Source organism: Mustela lutreola, chromosome 1 (genome assembly GCF_030435805.1).
Source record: "Mustela lutreola isolate mMusLut2 chromosome 1, mMusLut2.pri, whole genome shotgun sequence".
NCBI classification, from domain to species: domain Eukaryota; kingdom Metazoa; phylum Chordata; class Mammalia; order Carnivora; family Mustelidae; genus Mustela; species Mustela lutreola.
Window position 1 is genome coordinate 275780365 of NC_081290.1, and position 21279 is coordinate 275801643.

Below are 21279 nucleotides of genomic sequence, written 5' to 3' on the forward strand. Positions count from 1 at the left end.
ATTCAGAACACGTAAAGATACATAGAAAATAGTCAAGAACATTTAGAAAATCCAGTTCATGCACAAATGAAAGATTGAGGAAAAGAAATTTTGCAAAGTAGGAGTCTAGAAATTTCCCACAAATAAGGAGTACCAAATATAAATTCAAGACATAAAATGAATCATGGAGTACTTAGGGAATGATATATTACGGCATGACTGGTAAATGTATAAATACTCATTGAATCACACCTCAGTAGTCAAAACGATTTTGATTTCCATGAATTATAGTGTAAGATTGGGAGAAAAAATACATACATGTATGTTTTCAATGAAACCACTTTTTACTTTTAAGGTGCTTCAGGGCATCTTTCACATCCTTGTTCCGTAGGCTATAAATCAGAGGGTTTAGCATGGGAATCACGAGGGAGTAAAACAATGAAATAATTTTGTCTTGATCAAAAGAGTAGGAAGAACTCGGCCGGAAATACATAAAGAGCAGAGTTCCCTGGAAAATCGCAACAGCAGTTAAGTGGGAGGTGCAGGTGGAGAAAGCTTTGAACCTCCCCTCCACAGAGTTGATCTTTATCACTGCTAGAATGATATAGCAGTAAGATACAAACAGCCCTGAAAGAGTAATCAGTTCAATGAAGCCAAAAATGGTGAATATCACTAACTCATTAACCTGTATGTCTGAGCAAGACAACACGAGGAGAGGTAGGACATCACAGAAGAAATGGTTAATCACATTAGACCCACAGAAACATACCTGGAATGTGAGTATGGTATTTACTGAAGCGTCCACAATTGCCACCATGTAAACCCCAGCAATAAGCAGGGAGCGCAGTCTGCTGGACATGCTGACCATGTAGAGCAAGGGGTTGCTAATGGCTTTGTACCGGTCAAAGGCCATCACTGCCAGCAGCAGACACTCAGAATCTACAAAGGTACAGAACACTAACCATTGCAGAGCACAGCCATGGAAGGAAATTGACTTGTTCTTGGCAATGAAGTCTACCAGCATCCTGGGTCCAACTGCTGTAGAGTAACAGAGGTCACTGAAGGAGAGGTGGCTGAGGAAGAAATACATGGGTGTGTGAAGGTGAGAATCCATTCTAATTAAAATGATCATCCCCAGGTTTGCAACAAGAATGATTAGATAGACAATAAGAAATGTGATAAACAGAGTCATTTTAACTCCAGGGTTATTGCTAATTCCCAAGAGAAGGAATTCCTTCACAGAAGAGCAATTTTTTCCATCCATTTTCCTTAATTCTTCCAAAATGCTACAGAAGTGATCAAGAAATGGTAGACCGAAGTTCTAAGTCTTCTTGACACTCAGAAAATTATCATCTGTAAAGCAGAAAGGATTTATTTCAGTATATTATATTCTTTATGGTCTTATTCTTCAGACAGTCCAGACTAGTTTCACTCTTCGGTTGCTAACAAAAGTTACAGTAATTTGGGATAGGACTTAGAGAAAGTCTGATTCCAAATTTGGAGATCATCCATAGGTATATAATCTGGGTGCACCTGCATATGCATAGCTTTATCCCAGTGGACAGTCATGAATGAAAGGTCATTACAAGTCAAATATTGCATGAAAGGAATACCTCAATTAAAAACAAGCTTGGAGGGGCGCCTGGGTGGCTCAGTGGGTTAGTGGGTTAATCCTAGGGTTCTGCCCCGCATCTGGCTCTCTGCTCAGCGGGGAGCCTGCTTCCTCCTCTCTCTCTACCTGCCTCTCTGCCCACTTGTGATTTCTGTCAAATAAATAAATAAAATCTTTAAAAAAAAGTTTGGAATATGCATTCTTATATTTTAAAAATAAATATCTATTTGACCATAAAGTGATTACATTTACTGAGTTCTTCAAGAATCATGATCTGTTTAAGCCTCTGTATTAAGTTCAGAAACAATAAACATCTCTCTGATCTAAGGATAATGAGTGAAATATGTTGGTGACAGTTCCCATCCACACTGTTTTTAATATTTTTTGAGACATTAGATATATTTTAATAAGCTTTTCTCTGGTAATATGTTACTACTTTGCCATGTTTTTATTGCTTACATTCAGGAGTGACCTGATGCCAAAGGATGTTTTTCTTGGTCAGTTAAAAAAAAAAAAAAAAAAAGAATACTAAAAACAAGTGAGAACTATAGTATTTAACACATACACTTCTGATTTCTTTGGATTTTAAACCTGACTTGTTTATTAAAAATAGAGGTAGGAACAGAACTAATAAACGTATCTTTTATAGCCTTCTGTGTGTGTGTGTGTGTGTGTGTGTGTGTGTGTGTGTGTGTGTTTGCATGGACCTGTCTTTCTGTTGGTGAAAACTGGAATATGGGCGATCTGATTTTGTTTTGGATTTGAATAAATACAATATGTGGTTCCTAGGGGGTTGAATTTATACAAATTAGCATTTGTGTTTTGATACCTCCACTATCACAGGTAAACAAAAATAGAAAAAAAAAAAGCTTAACTTTCCATATATCCTTTTGCAATCATTGAAAAACCCAGTATTTTTCTTTTTTAAATATGATTAAGATATAAATAAGTAAAATTATTTATTTGCTAATCAAAATGAATCTGATTCACCCTACTTATATGAGAAATATCTCCCTTTTTGCCATTAGATTACAGACTATTAACCAAAGGAAATAAATTTTAAAAAATCTTTTTTTAAAATATTTGATTCCTCATTTTTCCAAACATAAACATTTTTTTTTCTTGACTCTTTAAATTTACTGATTCAGGGGTACCTGGGTGGCTCAGTGGGTTAAAGCCTCTGCCTTCGGCTCAGGTCATGATCCCAGGGTCCTGGGAGATCAAGCCCCACATCTGGCTCTCTGCTCAGCAGGGAGCCTGCTTCCCCTTCTCTCTCTGCCTGCTTCTCTGCCTACTTGTGATCTCTGTCAAATAAATAAATAAAAATTAAAAAAAAATAAATTTACTGATTCAGAAACCTACCTGTGATGGACAAATCCTTCTGTGCTTACCCATAGCAGCTAATACAGACAGGTTGCATTTTATTTTCACTCAGTGTCATTTGGGACTAAAGTCTCTCATGCCTTTGCCCTCACAATCTGTACTATACAAATCTGATTAATTAGATGTCTAGTTCGGTGTTTTCCCTCATGAACATTGCAACAATTTCAGCAAAGGCTGAATTTCAATTCTTTGCACTTGCACCGAATGGATCATCTTTAGGAAGATGAAATGATTTTTATAGTATGATTCATTGCTACACTGAGTCCATACGATCTTCTTCCAGTCAGAGCAGACTTCCAATGAAACTCACATAGACTTTCTACTTAACTATTTTATCTGGTAACTATTATCTATTCTGTTAAATTTATTCTATTAATAAGTCTATTAAATAAAATGATTATTTCCTGTTAATTACTGTGTGTGTGTGTATACAAATACCCTTATTTGTATCCTATTTTCTTTCTTTCTGAAACAAATTATTTCACCTTTTTACTTAGAAACATAACAATTCTTCAGTGGTTATATTAATACATTTTTTTCATTAAGTATTGTGATTCCAACCACGTCATCTAACTGGATTTCAAATATAGATCACATATGTGTGCATGGAAGAGGGTTTAAGAAAAAACAAGGTGCTATTCATTTTTTAAAATTTTTCTTTGCTATTATTTCAATTTTTACAAAGTTGAGAAGTATTGGAGTATAATTTTGTGTCCTCTCCAAATCCCTTCCAACAGTTATAATGTAACATTCAATGATCTCTGAACCTTCTCCTGTCCTTTCAGTCCCTGGGACCATTGATGACCATCAGCAGTAACCAGAGCTAACCCATCCTTCCCACTGACCTGACTGGTGTAAACTTTCGTCTACCCTTCCTTTCTGTAATGTGAAAAATCAAGTATCTCTTCAATCAGTGCATTTTGTTCTGTGTGTGCTTGCAAGGAATAAGAAAAATTCATTCACACATACCTATGAATTTAATTTAAATATATGAAAAGCTAATAGCAAAAGAATGGGAAAATGAGAATTTTCAAGGTTCTCCTACTGACTGATGATAGTTGTGTCTAATTAAAGATAGTTTCAAATTCTCTGACATTTCTTCCATGATGTCTTTCCCTCATCCCATTAAATTGGGATGCCCTTTGACTGCTTTGATGAATAAAGTACAGAAAAAATAATGATCTTTCAGGGAATAGCTTTCAAGAGGCATATAGTTCTTTACAATTACATTTTTTAACAAAGTTAATAGTAATCAAATTAGAAACAAAGAGATGCTCCTGAATAGGGGAATAAATAAATGGATTAACATAGTTTCATGGTGTGGAAAGTTATGTAATCATTAAAAAGGAATACATTAGAGTCCTTTATACTGGTGCAGAAGAATTTGCAAAAGACTACAGTTAGTTGGGAAGTTTAACGTGTGATGAATTATATATACACTATTTTTTGAAAAGCAAATGATGATCATATATTTACTAATGAAGGGGCATGATGAAAAATAAAAGAAAAATAACAAGCTGTTTTCATAGGTCGTGGGATTTTTGAGGTGTGATTAGGAAAAAAAAAAGATGTAACATACTGGAGAGGAATGTATGGAATCTAGTAATGAGGGGATAGATTATCACTAAGAAAATAAAATTCAAAAGTCTATAAGATAATCTCATTTAAAAAATTGTGTTGTGTGTGTGTGTTGTGTGTGTGTGTGTGTGCGTGTGTCTTTTCATTTATGTATTTCCATGAGTGTATTGTTTCCTAGTTTTACTGAGATACAAGTGACATGTAACATTGTACAGGTTTCTTCCACTTTTTGAAAGTTTGTGTCATACAACATCCTTTTTACAAAAGACCTACATTTGTACCTGCGTTTGCTAACTTCTCTGATGTGTGGGAGTCACTCAGTTTCTTGATCTCTTTCAGAGGGAACTGTACCATGTGTAGCTATTCCTTTGGTGTGTCTGTGGGAAGAGAGGTGTGGGAGCTTTCTGTGGTACCCTATTTAAAGACTTCCCCTTGGCCCTGATAATATTGTCTTTGGAAATAGCTTTTTGCCATTGGTTCCTGGGGATAGGTGAGAAGGATGTGATGTAGAGTGACTAAGAAGGCAAAGGAATGATGCGGACTGAAGTTCACAAGTGAGAATACATAAAGCCTTTTGATACGGTGTCCTCTATTTATGTAAAATACCGAGATAGTCATTATAGACCATCTGCCCCAGCTTCTATTTGAGTCATGATTCCCTAAAAAATATTTTCCATAATACGTTATTCAATTTCACAAATTCACAGAGAGGAGGCCCACAACTAATTGAATGAGTCAATTCTACTTTTGTAATTCCATTTATAGGGCTTCAAATGTCCTATTCTCTAGTTTAAAACCACTAGATTTGATAAAACAGCCAATACATCAATCCATTTTTAGATGCTGTGATATATAGTTTTCATAAGGCAGAGAGATGAGCTAATCATAGCTCATAATACACACTCTTAATTAGTAGTAATCCACTGACAACACATATTTCTGGGGCAATAAATTCAAACATTGTCTACCATGCTGCTACTGATAAGTAATTGCTCTGAAAGAAGATGTGTTAATTGGAAAAGGTCATAGAGGTGGAAACCTTATAGCATTTTATTAAAAAAAATAATAAAATTGGCCATAGGTTTTTTTGTTGTTATTGTTGTTGTTTTTCCATCATGATACTTTGTGAAAATTCAGAGCATCCTACAAATACTCCTTTGAAAGTCAAAGAATCTTCTTGGGCTTTGCTTCCATTCTGAAATGTTTTCACACAAAGGCATTTTGCAACAGCAACTAGAAAATTGAAGACATTCATTGACTTGTAACTTCTGCAATGCTAATGGTTAGTTAAGCATGTCTTTTTAAAAAATATTTTATTTATTTTACAAGTAGGCAGAGAGAGAGAGAGAGGAGGAAGCAGGCTCCCTGCTGAGCAGAGAGCCCAATGTGGGACTTGATCCCAGGGCTCCAAGATCATGACCTGAGCCAAAGGCAGAGTCTTTAACCCACTGAGCTACCCAGGCACCCCAATTAAGAATGTCTTTGAACCTTACATGGTCCTTCAAATACATGCCATATAATATGTTTCTCAACAGATTGATGCAGTACTTTGATTATCAGAAACTAGGACAGAGACAGATGAAATCAATAAATAGCAAGAATGCACTTGGTACTTGGTAACTGACTTACAGATGTATCTATTAGAATATTCTTTCTATTCTCCTTAATAGCATGGCTGGGTTACAGACATGGGGGAAGGTATATGCTATGGTGAGTGCTGTGAATTGTGTAAAACGGATGATGCTGTGAATTGTGTAAAACGGATGATTCACAGACCTGTACCCCTGAAGTAAAGAATACATTATATGTTAATAAAAAATAATTAATTAAAATTAAAATTTAAAAATAATAATAATTGACAGGGATAGTGTTTACCATTATTTCTCTCTCTCACACACACACAGGCAGATATATATCTGTATCTACATCTATTTATATCAATCTATCTAAATCTATCTCATTCTATATATAGATATCTATATATACATCTGAATTCAAATCAAATATCTTTTGGCCATATTTAACAAACAATGATTGTGTTTAAAATTTGTAAACATGCATTAAATATGGTAATACCATAAAACCTTTATTTTGAGTTCATGTCTTTATTATAAAAATAATATGGGTCTGTGTTTAAATGGAGAAAAGTCAGCCTGAATAAAAATGACGGATTTTTGAAACTGAATGAAGAGAGTATACCATTTTTGTTCAACAACACTTAGGACTTACATCTTTAAAGTCTATCTTAATTCACTATGTCATAAAAATATGTAGCTAAGATTTTCTTCACCATATATGAGAAATTTGTTCCTTTATGTGAACTGAACATTTTTATTTTTATGAAAAAGGAAAATAACTAAAGAAAAATTAAATAATAAAACCACAAAAATATATTAATATTTACAACTGAAGTAATGATGCTTTTCTTAGATGCACGAAGGACACACTAATGTTCCTTTTCCCTCCTGAAAGCAGAACTAAATTTCCCATGTGGCAATTGTCTTCCTCTGTACTAGAAAGGAGAGAGACATCTTTAGAGCCAGAGAAATTCAGGTTTTAAAAGGATATATAAACAACATTGTTACTTCTTTACTAGTTTACTACCCTAGTCAGAACATCTTTACATTGCTTCTTTGTATAGAATACATAAAAGTTGTCTGCTTTGGTCACTGAGTCTTCTATTTCTGTAAGTACCGGAGCATACACAATTAAATTTGTTTTTCTCCTGTTAATCTGTTCTATGCTAATTTAATTATTAGACTGGCCAGAGAACCTGGAAGGGAAGAAAGGAAAAAATCTACCTTTTCTATAATATACAATTCTTTATATTATACATAACTTGAAATGAGTGAAAGTATGCATATATGATTCATCATGTGCTGTATTTCTTTATGGAAATGGACTTAAGAGAAAAAAGAGACCGTTTTGGGGAGTTGCTTTCAAACGCTAGGAGTTTTCATGAATTATTTCTCTCCTTATTATAAAATATCACATATTTATGATGTTAACTCATCTATTCCAACTGGTTATTAATAACCTCCTCATACAGATGCGGACATTGGCCTCTAGAGTTGGTTTTTCTGCCTGCAAAGCTTTTGCTCTCATAGATTCCTGATAACAGCATCATGAAATAAATCCTTCTTAGGCAATAATTCTCTCGGCTAATCTCATGGAGGGCTCTCATGTGTTTACCTTAAAGTCTCCTTTGAAAACTAACAAACCAGTGATGACAGCTTCTCAGGGTTCTAAGCGACTGGGAGCTCCTCTAAGTGTGCTCCATAATGCAGCAGCGTTTCAGCCTGCGTGACTGATGACTGAGGGAAGCATGGAAGGAGGGTCATCAGATGGAGACATGGTCTGTGCTTACATTACAACTGAACTCTTGAACATCACTTGCATTGGTGTGAAGAGAACATAATGCAGAGGGGGCTGCGTTGCAGAATTCCAGAGACTAAAGAGAAAATAAGAATATTGGTGACCCTGACGCTGTGCACCATGGCAGCTCCAGGAGATAATCTCCGGACTGGCCACATTATGAGTGACATTTTACAATATGTTAACCAGGACACTACACCTGCCATCACAGATTGCTACTGTTGGTAGATATGTCCATATAATGTGTAATAATTATGTGTACCAGCTATGTTTTCTGAGTCTTAATGGAGTTAATTATAATTGCTACCAAAGCAGTGAATGCATATCCTGAGAAAGAAAGTGAACCGTGTGAGGCGTATACATGAGTTTCTTCTCTTTAAGATTTTTTTTTTTTTTTTTTTGACAGAGATTGAGATCACAAGTAGGCCTAGAGGCAGAGAGAGGGGGGCAAGCAGAGAGCTTGACGCAGGGCTCGATCCCGGGACCCTAAGATCATGACCTGAGACAAGGCAGAGGCTTAAACCACTGAGCCACCCAGGTGCCCCACGAGTTTTTTTTTTTTTTTTTTTTTTTTTTTATCTTGAGTCCTTGGGATACTCTCCTATTTATTCAGAAACTTTACCTGGGAGTTAGCAGGGGGTCGGGATTGCTTTTGTTTGTTTTCTGTCCTTTAATAGTGTGTTGTTTTGTTCCTTGTTTTCTATAAAGCTAGAATAATCCCCAACGAAATTAGTACCCTTTTAAATTTGGGAAGTGTGATGGTCCTGATACTAAGATACCAAAGTATTGGTGAGGGAGATATTATGGATGCAAGGCAAAACCATGTAACCAATTGCTACTAATTGCCCATGGGTTCAACTCAAGAAACTGATGTTTTTGTTACCCAAGACATTTTCTACTATTGTTTACTTCTTCGGTACCTATTTAGAGAATGTGGAATTGTCCTTGGTTCTTCCATTGATTCCTTTCAAATTAATTGTTCCTTCAGGCACTCCCCTGTGTCCAGGGACCTGAAAATCCCTCAGGCTCCATTTTGTTCAACCAGGACCTAACCTTAGTCTCTTAAACAGGGCTTTGCCTCAAGATCATGCAAACTAATTTCCCTTCAAATACCCCTTCCCATGATTTACCCCTGAGTTTGTGTGACTAGATTATTATTACATGTTAGGTAACCTAACTTAATTCTTGATGGATCTCAGTTTTCATTAACAACAGAGATTGAGAATGGAATTTCATTCCATTCCAAATGAGAATTTCATTAAGAATGGAATTGAAAAAGAATGTTTTTAGGAGACATTTTATACATGAGTTACAAGCAACTGAGAAAAACAATTATCTCTAACTACAGGTTTCTGGATAACCCTTGTGATACCAAACAATCCTATATGTAGGCGACCATCCACCCAGAAGATCACACTCTTTAGAATATAATTATCTGTCCCTGAAACATTGAGTATCATGACAAAGAGTTCCTGGCATGATGTTGGTACCAAAGTTTACTAAGTTTTCCTGCTGCCGGAGGAAAGAGTAGAAGGGCCTGCAGGTGGATAAAGGCATTATTCTGGAAGCAAGTCAGAATTTTTAATAACATGAAGAACGTACACTGAGATATTCTATGACATATGTGCATTACATCAATTTTATGGACATATTGTGAACACTTACTGTGTTCAAGGGACACAAGATTTAAGAAAATCCCTGTGGTTGGGGCACCTGGGTGGCTCAGTCATTAAGCGTCTGCCCTCTGCTCAGGTCATGATCCAAATGTCCTGGGATCAAGCCCCGCATCAGGCTCTCTGCTCAGTGGGAAGCCTGCTTCTCCCTCTCCCACTTCCCCTGCTTGTGTTCCCTCTCTCACTGTGACTCTCTCTGTCAAATAAATAAAATATTTAAAAGAAAAATGAAGAACTGAGGTTTAGAAAAACAAATTATTAAAAAAAAAAGACAATCCCTGTGGTTGCTTACAATCTGATAGAAAATGTATTTTGTTTTAGAAACTATATTTGCAGTACATATTTTATTTGAGCAACTATACTGTAAATTTTTCAGAAACAAAGATTCCTTTCACTCAGAACCAGGCCAAAAAAAGAATATTGCTAACATCTTTAGAAATCATCCCGAGAACCACTGCAAAGTGATGTCTAGTGCGATAGGTCAATTTGTAAGTTGGTTTTTTTTAAATTTCACAAGTCAGTGGTTACTTTATTTCTTAATGTTTCAAGATTTTATTTAAATTCTAGTCGGTTAACATATAGTGTAATATTAGTTTCAGGAATAGAATTAAGTGATTTTTCACTTCCATGTAACACCCAGAGCTCATCTCAAGGACTCTCCTTAACATCCATTATCCATTTAGCCCATCCCCCACCTAATTTCCCTCAAGTAGCCCTCAGTTTGTTCTCGGTAGTTAACAATCTCTTTTATAGTTTGCCTTCTTTTTTTTTTCTTTTTTCTATGTTCATCTGTTTGTTTCTTAAATTCCACCCATAAGTGAAATCATATGGTATTTGACTTTCTCTGACTCACCTTACACTTAGCAAAACACTATCTAGCTCCTCCCATGTCTTGGCAAATGGCAAGATTTCATTCTTTTTTGATGGCTGAATAATATTCCATTATATAAATGTATAATATTCCATCATGTTAGGGTGTGTATGTGTGTATATGCATATATAATCTCACTATAGGTGGAATTTAAGAAACAAAACAAGTGAGCAAATGAAAAAAAGGAGAGCAAAAAGAGTGACAAACCAAGAAACAGACTTTTAACTCTATATGGATATATCTTAGCTGTTTTCAGCCTAATACTATGATAAATAATGCAATGATGAATATTTTTGTACATGTCTTTGGGCAGACATTCACTTATTTCACTTCAGTATAAATTTGGGAATAGAATTTTTTGTCACAAGACATTTATATGTTTAGCATAGATAAGCATAGAGCTTTACAAAGTAAAATGCTAGTTCTCTTCTCTATTTTCAACATGTAAGAGCCATGATTGTTCCACATCTTCATCAATACTCAGCATTCCCACTGTTTACCCATTTTGCAATTCTATAAGTGAGCCATAATATACTACATTTAAGAATTCATTTTTATTCCTTGAATACCAAGAAAGTTGAATATCCACTCTAGAAATGTCTATGAAATTCTGAATTTTCATAAGTATTCACTAAAATGTCTCAAATTTACAAGTACTTGGCCTTTGGAAATTTATATTACCTGGCTTTACATTTAGGGAGAGGAAGTCAACAATTAATTGAATCAGTTAGTTCTATTTTTGGAATTCCATTTCTAGCGTTTAAAAGTTTCTATTTTTTAGTTCAAACCCAGTAGATCTGATAAAACAGTCAATATGTTGATCAAATCAATCTTTAGATGTTGCAAAATATGATTGTCACAAGATAGCAAGTCTGGTTAATTAGATTACATATTAAAATACTCCAAGTTTAAACAACAGTCCCCCTACACTCTATTTTTCTTGGACTTGTATATTTAAAACATTTTTTCTTCCATGCTGCAGCTCATAAGTAACAATTTCAAATGTATATCTGTCCATTGAGAAAATATGGTACAGATGGAAATCTTGTTATTAAAAAAATAAATTTCTTCACAGTTTTTTGTTTTGTTTTGTTTTGTTTTTTCCCCAAGCATGATACCTAGTGACAGGTCATAGTCTTCCACAAGTGCCCCCTTTAAAAAAACAGAGAAACCATTTCTTCCACTCTGAAATGTTTCTGCACAAAAGTACTTAAAAATAGCAGCTACAAAATCTGAGAAATTCAATGGCTTTTAGCTTCTATAATTGTAATGGATAATTGAGTGTGATGGATAATGGTTCTTCCAACATAACAATATTTCCATGTTATTTCAACAAGCTGCCTTTTGCTTTAACCATTGGAAACTAGACTAAAGAAAGATGAAATAGAGCAATATTAAGAACACACACACGAATGCTCCTTACTTCTAGGGGAGTTAATATGTAGGTCTTTATTGATCTATTATTTTAGTATTCACAACCATTTTATGCACTTTCTTAAAAGTTGTAACATATATAACACAATAGAATGTATAATATGTGTATTCCAGCCACATGACTTACAATCATATAATTGCATTACTAACTTATAATAAATTCTCAAAAATGTTATCTGGTGTTTTTAATTTATTATTTATTTGTTTTTCCATTTGGTGCCCCAGCGTATAGGCAGGTGCTTTGGCAAACAGGGATGAAATGTTCAATCCTTCACAAAGAATGTTCCTGGTCTCCTACTAGGAAAGGGATTTCATAAACAGAATGATATTAAAACAGTGCTTAAAGGAGATGTTTTACTGGCATTACAAAAATGGACATTCAACGAGGACTAAGAAGGGGCAGAGAAGGGAGGAAATTTCCCTGAAACTTTGATAGAGGAGTTAATTTTTGATAATTATAGCACAATGAAGTAATTTACCAAAACCTCTTCCTCTACTCTTTATAACCTAACTATTTTGACATCTTTTCTTCTTTTTTATTCCCCCTCCAGCTTTCTTAGAATAGAATTGAATATAGCATTGGGCCTTTTTAAGGTGTACAATGCATGTTTTGATATACATATAATTTGTGAAATCATCACTGCTGGTAAGGTTAATAAAAAATTCATCACCTCACTTAGTTACCAATTTTTTGTTGTGTTGAGAACATTTAAGAGCAAATTCTTAGCAAATTTCAGTTACACAATACAGTATCATTAACTATAGTCACCATGTTGTACATTACATTCCCAAAACTTATTCCTCTTTAAACAAAATGTTTGTATTATTTGACCAACAGCTTCCCATTTCCCCGACACCCCAAACCCCTGGTAATCTCCATTCCACTCTTTGCTTTTATGAGTTCAACTTGTTTAGATTCTGCATGTAAGTGAGATCATACAGTATTTGTCTTTCTCTGACTTACTTCAGTTAGCATAACATCCGTCGTCAAGGTCCACCATGTTTTGGCAATCACACTTCTTTACTTCTCAAGAGTCATGACTTGTCCACCTGAAGATGTCTCTAACCGTCAAATAGTCTGCCTGCTATCTTTACTTCTCCCAACTTGCATATTTTGAGATCTGAGACTCTGTATCTCGAGCCAGTGAACAACCACCACAATGCGTGTGTGTTTGTGTGTGTGTGTGATATAAATATTTAAAACCACTTTTTAATTTTCAGCTTTTTCAGGGCCTCTTTCACATCCTTGTTCCGCAGGCTATACACCAGTGGGTTTAGCATGGGAATCACAAGGGTGTAAAACAATGAGGTCATTTTATCTTGATCAAGGGAGTAGGAAGAACTCGGCCGGAAATACATGAAGAGTATAGTTCCTTGGAAAATTGCAACAGCAGTTAAGTGGGAGGTGCAGGTGGAGAAAGCTTTGAACCTCCCCTCAGCAGAGTGGATCTTCAAGACTGATAAGATTATATAACAATAAGAGACAAGCACTCCTGAAATGGTACTCAGTTCAATGAATCCAAAAACAGTGAATATCACTAACTCATTGACCTGTGTATCTGAGCAAGACAGCAATAGGAGAGGAGGCATATCACAGAAGAAATGATTAATCTCATTCGATCCACAGAAACATAAGCGGAATGTTAAAGTCGTGTGTAACAAGGCATCTGCTGTTCCCAGCATGTAAACCACAGCCATGAGCAGGGAGCACAGTCTGTTGGACATGCTGGCTGTGTAGAGCAAGGGGTTGCTAATGGCCTTATACCGATCAAAGGCCATCACTGCCAGCAGCAGACACTCAGAATCACCAAACATACAGAAGATCAAAAACTGCAGAGCACAGCCAAAGAAAGGGATTGATTTTTTTTTGGCTAAAAGGTCTACCAACATTTTGGGCCCAACTGCTGTGGTAAAACAAAGGTCACAGAAGGAGAGATGGCTGAGGAAAAAGTACATAGGTGTGTGAAGCTGGGAATCCATTCTAATTAAAGTGATCATTCCAATATTTGCAAAAAGATTAATGAGATAAACAACAAGAAATGTTGTAAATAGGGTCACTTTCATCCGACGGTTATCGGTAATTCCCAAGAAAATGAATTCTGTCAAGGATGAGCAATTTCCTTCATCCATTCTTCTATATTCTTGTCTAAACTTTTGAGAAAATGGTCAAGAAAATGATAGATGAACATGCAAGTCTTCTGACCAATGACACAATATCTGTAAAGCAGAATACAATTTCTTTCTGCAATTGTCTTTTATACTCATAAAATTACTTGCTCAGTATCACTCTTTAAAGATGCATTACTATGAAATATGACAGTAATAAAAAATATCTCTGGTAGGTAGTTGAGGAACTTTGATCTAAATCTAGATGTCATTTATAAGGTATGCAACTTTCTACAGCTCTTTTATTTATCCAAGCATTACCTCCATTGTATCAAGGAAGATATTTGAAATGAATTGATACCTTATTACATCTTCTAAGTTAGTTGGAAGAAACCCCAATGTTATAGAGACCAGGCTGTAAGATGTAGGACTAAACATTTTTGTAGGCTTGAAAATAGTCCATGAACACACACACAAAAAGAGTATATTTATTATATCCTCTACAATATATGATTAGGTTAAGAGATTATTTTGTATTAGTTTTAGAAATAATGATCATGTCACACACGAATAACAATGAAAATAATTATGTTACTTACCCTCATCTGAGTTGTCCTTATTGTTTGCTAAACCTGAAGTAAGCATTATTGACCTTTTTCTAGAAATGTGCTATTGTTTTGCCACAGTACTCATGACCTATTTGTGGAGAGGTTTGGTGCCCAAGGAGGAGACTTTTATAATCAAAGAAAAGGGCTAATATAAAGTGAAAACAACAGAATTTAATACATACATTTGTCTCTTTGGATTTTGAATGGACTTTTATGTTAAAAAGTGGAAATTAGATGGGGCACCTGGGTGGCTCAGTTGGGTAAGCATTTGACTCTTGATTTCGGCTCAGGTCATGATCACAAGGTCATGAGATTGAGTCCTGTGTAGAGCTCCATGTTCAGCATGGAGTCTGCTTGAGATTCTCTCTTTCCCTCTCCCTCTGCTCTCCCCAATGCTGCTCTCTCTCTCCCCTTAAAAAAAAAAAAAAGAAAGAAAGAAGATAATGGCTCTGAGAGATACAAGCTTCTCTTCCTTGTGTGTGTGTTTATGTATGTGTGTGTCCTGTGTTTGCACATGTATATGTCTCTCTTGTACCTGAGAATAGAAAGTGGACAATAGACTTGTTCTTTAGACCAAAGTGAATATGGTATGTGTGGTTCACACAAAGGTACATTTGTGCATGTTACTTGTAAAGTGATGCCTTCATTATTTTTTAAATAAAGCAAAACAGAAAACACTTAAATTCATGTTTATACTTACTTAGTAATGAAAGGAACAGAAGCTTTCCTGTAAACCAACATCAAAATAAAATCATTAAAAAGTCATACCGTGAATGCTAAGTTCAGATAGATGCTTACAGTTTTAAAAAGAAAATATTTTTGGCCATTAAATTGCAGAGTTCACTTAATTGAGTAAGCAGGCAAAAGATGCTTTATTCAAAAAAACTTTTTTTCCCCTAAAAGGTAAGGTTTTCCCCTATAATCTTTAAATTAAAATTTCGAAGCCTACCTGAGATGAGCAGGTCTTTGATGATCAAACAATAGGAGGGTAGCATTTTATTTCAGCTGGTGCTTTTGGGACTTAACTCTCTGAAGCTACTGCCCTACTACTACTGAGGCTTTGATGTTACACAAACATCCCATTAATTATTTCTGGTTTTGGATAGCCCCGTGTGAATTCAGAAACAATTTCAGCGAAGGCTGAAATTTACTGCTCACTATTGTCATCTAGTTGATTTGTGCCAGGAAGAAAACCCCAAATTAATTTTATAGTATGTTTCGGCTTCTCTGAATTTAAATCATTCTCCTCTACTCAAAGAGGAAATCTAATGAAACCTAAGTCGACCCCTCATTTAATCATTTCTAGCACCTTTCAATTGTTCATTTTTTTTTCTGTATTTGAAACACTCTTCTTCACACCCCATTTAAGTATGTCACTGCAATCTGATAGTACTCCCTTTTTTATTGAAGCATCATTGATTACTGTAAAGTTCACCCTTTCAGAGTATACAGTTTTTTGTTCCTTTTTGTAAATACAAATACAAAAATATACTCTATTTGAGGCTTCAGGAATAAGACCAATATTTAGATTTTGTGTTCTCTAAACTCCTAGTGCAGGTATTTGCAAAAGTGGTTGCTTTCTAAATATCCATCGTTGAGTCTTTCTGGCTATTTGACATGGAAGGCGATGTGCAAAGAATAGCGATATCTTGGATTTGGGGATTTTTTCTAATAATATGTCTCATATGTGCAAGGATAATGTGTTTAAAGAATTTTACCTTGATGCTGATAATTTTGAAAAAAGCACAGAAAAAAAGAGGTGACTGCACTCTTATTTTTCCTAATGGCCCACTAAACAAAAAGTTTACTTCTAGTTTTTAGAATTTTAGGGGCTGTTGTCTTTGTTTAAAAAAATAGTAATGTCATTTTTCTGCATGTGGCTGTCCAATTTTCCCAGCACCATTTATTGAAGAGGCTGTCTTTTTTCCATTGGACAGTCTTTCCTGCTTTGTCGAAGATTAGTTGACTGTAGAGTTGAGGGTCTATTTCTGGGCTCTCTATTCTGTTCCATTGATCTATGTGTTTACAACAGAGAACTCAAAATGTTTCCATTTACCTAATGCCAAGACTGCTATCTGATCACTATGAGAGACACTTATGCTACTTAGTCAATGGGCAAAAAGGGGTTTCTCTGTCCATTGGGGTGACTGTTTTTGAATATAAAGAGAACAAGTGATCATTACCATAGAGTTAGGGTAGTGGGATGTGTTCCTGGAATGCAAACTTTTTGTAAGTTATAGAATTTAAAAAGCATGTGACTTAGTTAGAAGAACCCTGGACCACCCCATAAGGGTAAAATGGCATGCAAAACTTTGTGTAGCCTCTTTTTCTTTCAGACGTATGGATGCATGCATGTTAAAAATAAGCATATTTTTGCTGTTGTCTTATTTAGAAGTTGATTGTGATTATAAGACATGTCTCTGAAGAGCATGTGGAAAAGGATGGATTATTTGGGATCCTGATGCCAATGTGGCTATGGCTGGAGGCTGCATTTCCCAGACCTTTCTAGTGTAGTTTCAGGTTGGAATGAGTAAATGAGAAATTTGCAAGAGGTTCAAGAATAAAGCTCCTATTTCCATCATGTTTATAGTGGTTCTGCTTTTATTTTATTTTATTTTATTTTATTTTATTTTATTTTATTTTATTTAAAGATCTTATTTATTTGACAGACAGAGATCACAAGAAGGCAGAGGGGCAGGCAGAGAGAGAGGGGGAAGCAGGCTCTCTGCTGAGCAGAGTCCTATGTGGGGCTTGATCCCAGGACCCTGAGATCATTATCTGAGCTGATGGCAGAGGCTTAACCCACTGAGCCACCCAGGCGCCCCGAGACATTTCCATTCTAACAATATCCTATGCCTATGAAACAAAGTTCCTACTATGGAATTTCAGGCATTAGAATCAGGTTAATAAGTAGGGTCCCAAATGAAGTATTCATTGGGACTCTGGGACTCCCACAAGACCTGATGCGGGGCTTGATCCCAGAGTCCTGGGATCATGACCTAAACTGAAGGCAGAGGCTTTAACCCACTGAGCCATCCAGGCTCCCGTGGTTCTGCTTTTATTACGTAAATGATGAGTAAGTAGCTTCAGGAACACAGGGACAACACAAACTTGAGCAAAAACCACAGAGGAAGTCCCACCTAAGTGGGTGACCTCAGAAAGTTCTGACTGTGTTGGGCCTGAAGTACAAATTCAGGCCTTGTTGGCTACCAGGAACTCAGGAACCCTCCAGGATGAAATATAGGATGCTTGCCAGTGGGGAAAGCAGTGTGGGCCATCTAGAAATCTCAGCAAATAACAGCAGCCCTTCAAACCTTGATAAAACACTGATACCCTATATTTTTAGTTATTCCTTCTCTTGGAAACAGCTATATTTTCTTGTAAGTGGTATAATATTTAGTGATATAATTATTGAGCATGAAAAGGCAGTGGTGTTGCAAACTAGGATTTTCATAGGCAGCTGGTTATGTAATATTGTACTGTAAACACTCACTTTAATAGACGCTTGCCTATGTTAACAGCTTAGCAAACATGAAAGCTGTTGATAGATACTCATCTGTATGGGTCTGTGTGATTCTCTATAATCTTGGCCAAGTAAATCTTGGCTAGGTAAACGTAAATTTAATGTTAGAGTATGTTGGTGGGTATGTAACTGTGAGAGCCTGTGCTCTTCTCTCAGGGAATGAAACAACAGAAATGCTTAGGAGAAGCATTGTTGATCAGAAATCCAAAGCCAGGATTCTTAGGAGAATTTAAAACTGACAATGATTTATGCTGTATCTTGTGGGGATTTTTGCAACAAAGAGCACATGGATTTAAATATACTTTTTAAACCTTGATATTTCCAAGTCAAAGCATGTAAATATTTACTATCATAGAAGGAAAAAAAATGATATAACAAAAAGTAATGTTCAGTATAAAATACCAGTGCTGAAATACATTTTGCAGATACATGCCTCTGATATCAGTCTTCAGATGTCCCACCAGCACATGTGGGTTCATTTCTGCATGATGATACAGGTGATATATTGGGGAGCTGATTCTATTTTTGAGAGGACAGAGAAAGATGTCCCATCCCTCTAATAATACTTTGGTATATAAAAGATAGACAGGAAGACAAATCAAATAGTTTGCCTTGCAATTAACCTATATTCTTCAAGGTGCTATTTAAGAAAAGTTTCCAAATTACTTTGGTATAGACTATGTATAGAAGGTTAGCATCATATTATTTTTTTAAAAAATTTTTTAAATTTATTTGACAAAGAAAGATCACAAGTAGGTAGAGAGGCAGGCAGAGAGAAAGGAGGAAGTATGCTCCCTGCTCCCTGCTGAGCAGAGAGACTGATGCTGGGCTCAATCCCAGGATCCTGGGATCATGACCTGAGCCGAAGGCAGAGGCTTTAACCCACTGAGCCACCCAGGTGCCCCAAAAGGTTAGCATCATATTATTGAACTAAACTTAAGAAAATGGATTTTATTTTGTATCATTGCTTCCATGATACTCCTGCTTCTCAGCATCTCATTGTACAACATACATTTTAATTAATGTGAACTATTATACAAATATATATAATCAACATCTACCAAGGGCTTAAAGCGGTACAAATATGATTCACAGCATGTGCTCAGTTAATCACCCAACAGTCGATGGCATGTATATTATATCCCCATTTCACAGATAAGTTTACTGAGACATAGAAACATGAAGTAACTTGTTCAAAATGCCACTCACCAGCCAGCAATAGAGCTGGCACACAAACCAAGAGAATCCGGCCTTCTCCCTCATCTAGCAATCCTCTATGTAACTGAGATATACTACAAATGAACACACACACACTTTTCTGAGGTATTTACTATATCCCTAAGATGACCTGATAAAACACCTTTGAGCATTAACTCCAAGGGAGTAATTATTGAATGGTAATCTATTATTTAGCAGCAATTTTGAAACTTTTAAATGTTTTCTTATGTCACGGGGTTATGACTTGAATTTGGCTGTATGAAAACCAAGTGTTTGATAACGTCCCTCATGGGTCTGCTGGGAGGCATGTTGCACGTTTCCAATTAGAGTTTGCAACTGGGGAGTTAGATGAATCTCAGAACATTAAGGTTCATGAAGAATCTACCTTTAGCCCCATAGCTCTCTTAGCAGCATCTTTTACATCTTTATTTCTCAAACTATAAATCAACGGGTTCAGCACTGGGATGATAATGGTGTAGAACACGGAGATAATTTTATCAGTGTTGGGAGAATACAGATAGCTGGGCCGTGAGTAAATGAAGAGAAGAGTCCCCTGATAGATGGCCACAGAAGTCAAGTGAGAGGCACATGTGGAAAAGGTTTTCTTCCTCCCGCTGGAAGAGCGAATCCTCAAGACTGAGCGGAGGATGAAAAAGTAGGAGACGATGATGACGATGAAGCAGATAATTTCCACTGAGCTGCCATAAGTGGAGAGAAGCCACTCATTAACTGAGGTGTCTGTGCAAGATAGCTTAAGCAGGGGAGGGAGGTCACAGAAAAAATGATTAATGACATTTTTATCACAGTATTTCAGAATAAAGGCAAAGGATGTGTGAACCAGGGAACTCATGTTACCTCCAATGTAGGACAAGGCAATCAACCATACACAGATGCCCCGAGACATCACAGCTGTATACAGTAAAGGGTTACAGATGGCGACATAGCGATCGTATGCCATGGCAGCCAAGATAAAGGATTCTGTATCGGCAAAAGCACAGAAAAAATAAAACTGCAGGGCACAGCCATAATAGGAAATAGATTTGTTCTCGGAGAGGAAATTGAACAGCATTTTGGGAACAATGACTGAGGAATAACAGAGATCTGCAAAGGAGAGGTTGCTGAGGAAGAAATACATAGGGGTTTGAAGGTGAGGATCGGTCCTGATTAACATCATCAGTCCAATGTTCCCTGTTAAGATCATACCATACAAGGTCAGAAACACAAGGAACAGGACAATCTGCAGTTCAGGGCATGTCAGGAATCCTAAGAGGATAAACTCAGTCACCAATGTGTTGTTTCCATCCATCCATTCCATTTTCCGTGTGGTTTTCTCTCTATGAGAACTCCAACATCCTAAAATGGTATGTGGAGGAAAAGAGAAAAACAGATACAATTGCGTGGTTATTTTATTACTACAGCAAACAAACAAGCAAGCATGTAAAGACTCCAACCCCAAACTCCCCTTCAAATATAAACCCTGAGGGATGTACTTCAGAATTTAGTAACTATTAGATTCCATGGTCACTAGTTTTATCTTATTTGTTTGATGAATGACTCTGTCTTCCATTGGATAGTTGACTTCTACATGTAGGGATCCGATTTTGCTTACTTTCTCATATCCAGACACAACACAACAGCTGGTTCAGGGGATTAAAGAAGTAATGATGGATTAATGGATAGACTGATGATGATATGAAGAGAAGAAAAATGCACTTATTGCTAAACACAAATTGACTTTAGAGTCCGCCTTAGAATAATAACTGGAGAGCAGTTTGCTCTTTCTTTCCACAACTTAATAGATGGAAGGATGCTGTACTCTTGGCAGAGCAATCTTGGTCATTCTTTTTAATATGAAGTAAAAGTGATATCAATGAAGTAAAAACAAATTCCATTAAAATCAGCTGTGAGTATAATTTTGA

At 36.1% G+C, this 21279-nt stretch overlaps 3 protein-coding genes across 3 annotated transcripts; all 3 read right to left on the reverse strand.

Moving 5' to 3' along the window:
- Positions 1–307: 307 nt before the first annotated feature.
- Positions 308–1243, reverse strand: LOC131822612 (olfactory receptor-like protein OLF2). The gene has a single exon (XM_059158899.1). The coding sequence runs from the start codon at positions 1241–1243 to the stop codon at positions 308–310; it is 936 nt and encodes a 311-aa protein (XP_059014882.1).
- Positions 1244–13102: 11859 nt separating this feature from the next.
- Positions 13103–14035, reverse strand: LOC131822613 (olfactory receptor 5W2-like). Its single transcript, XM_059158900.1, has one exon. The coding sequence runs from the start codon at positions 14033–14035 to the stop codon at positions 13103–13105; it is 933 nt and encodes a 310-aa protein (XP_059014883.1).
- Positions 14036–19730: 5695 nt separating this feature from the next.
- On the reverse strand, positions 19731–20692 carry LOC131822614 (olfactory receptor-like protein OLF1). Its single transcript, XM_059158901.1, has one exon. It carries the CDS (start codon positions 20673–20675, stop codon positions 19731–19733), a length of 945 nt encoding a protein of 314 aa, XP_059014884.1. The 5' UTR covers positions 20676–20692.
- Positions 20693–21279: the final 587 nt, after the last annotated feature.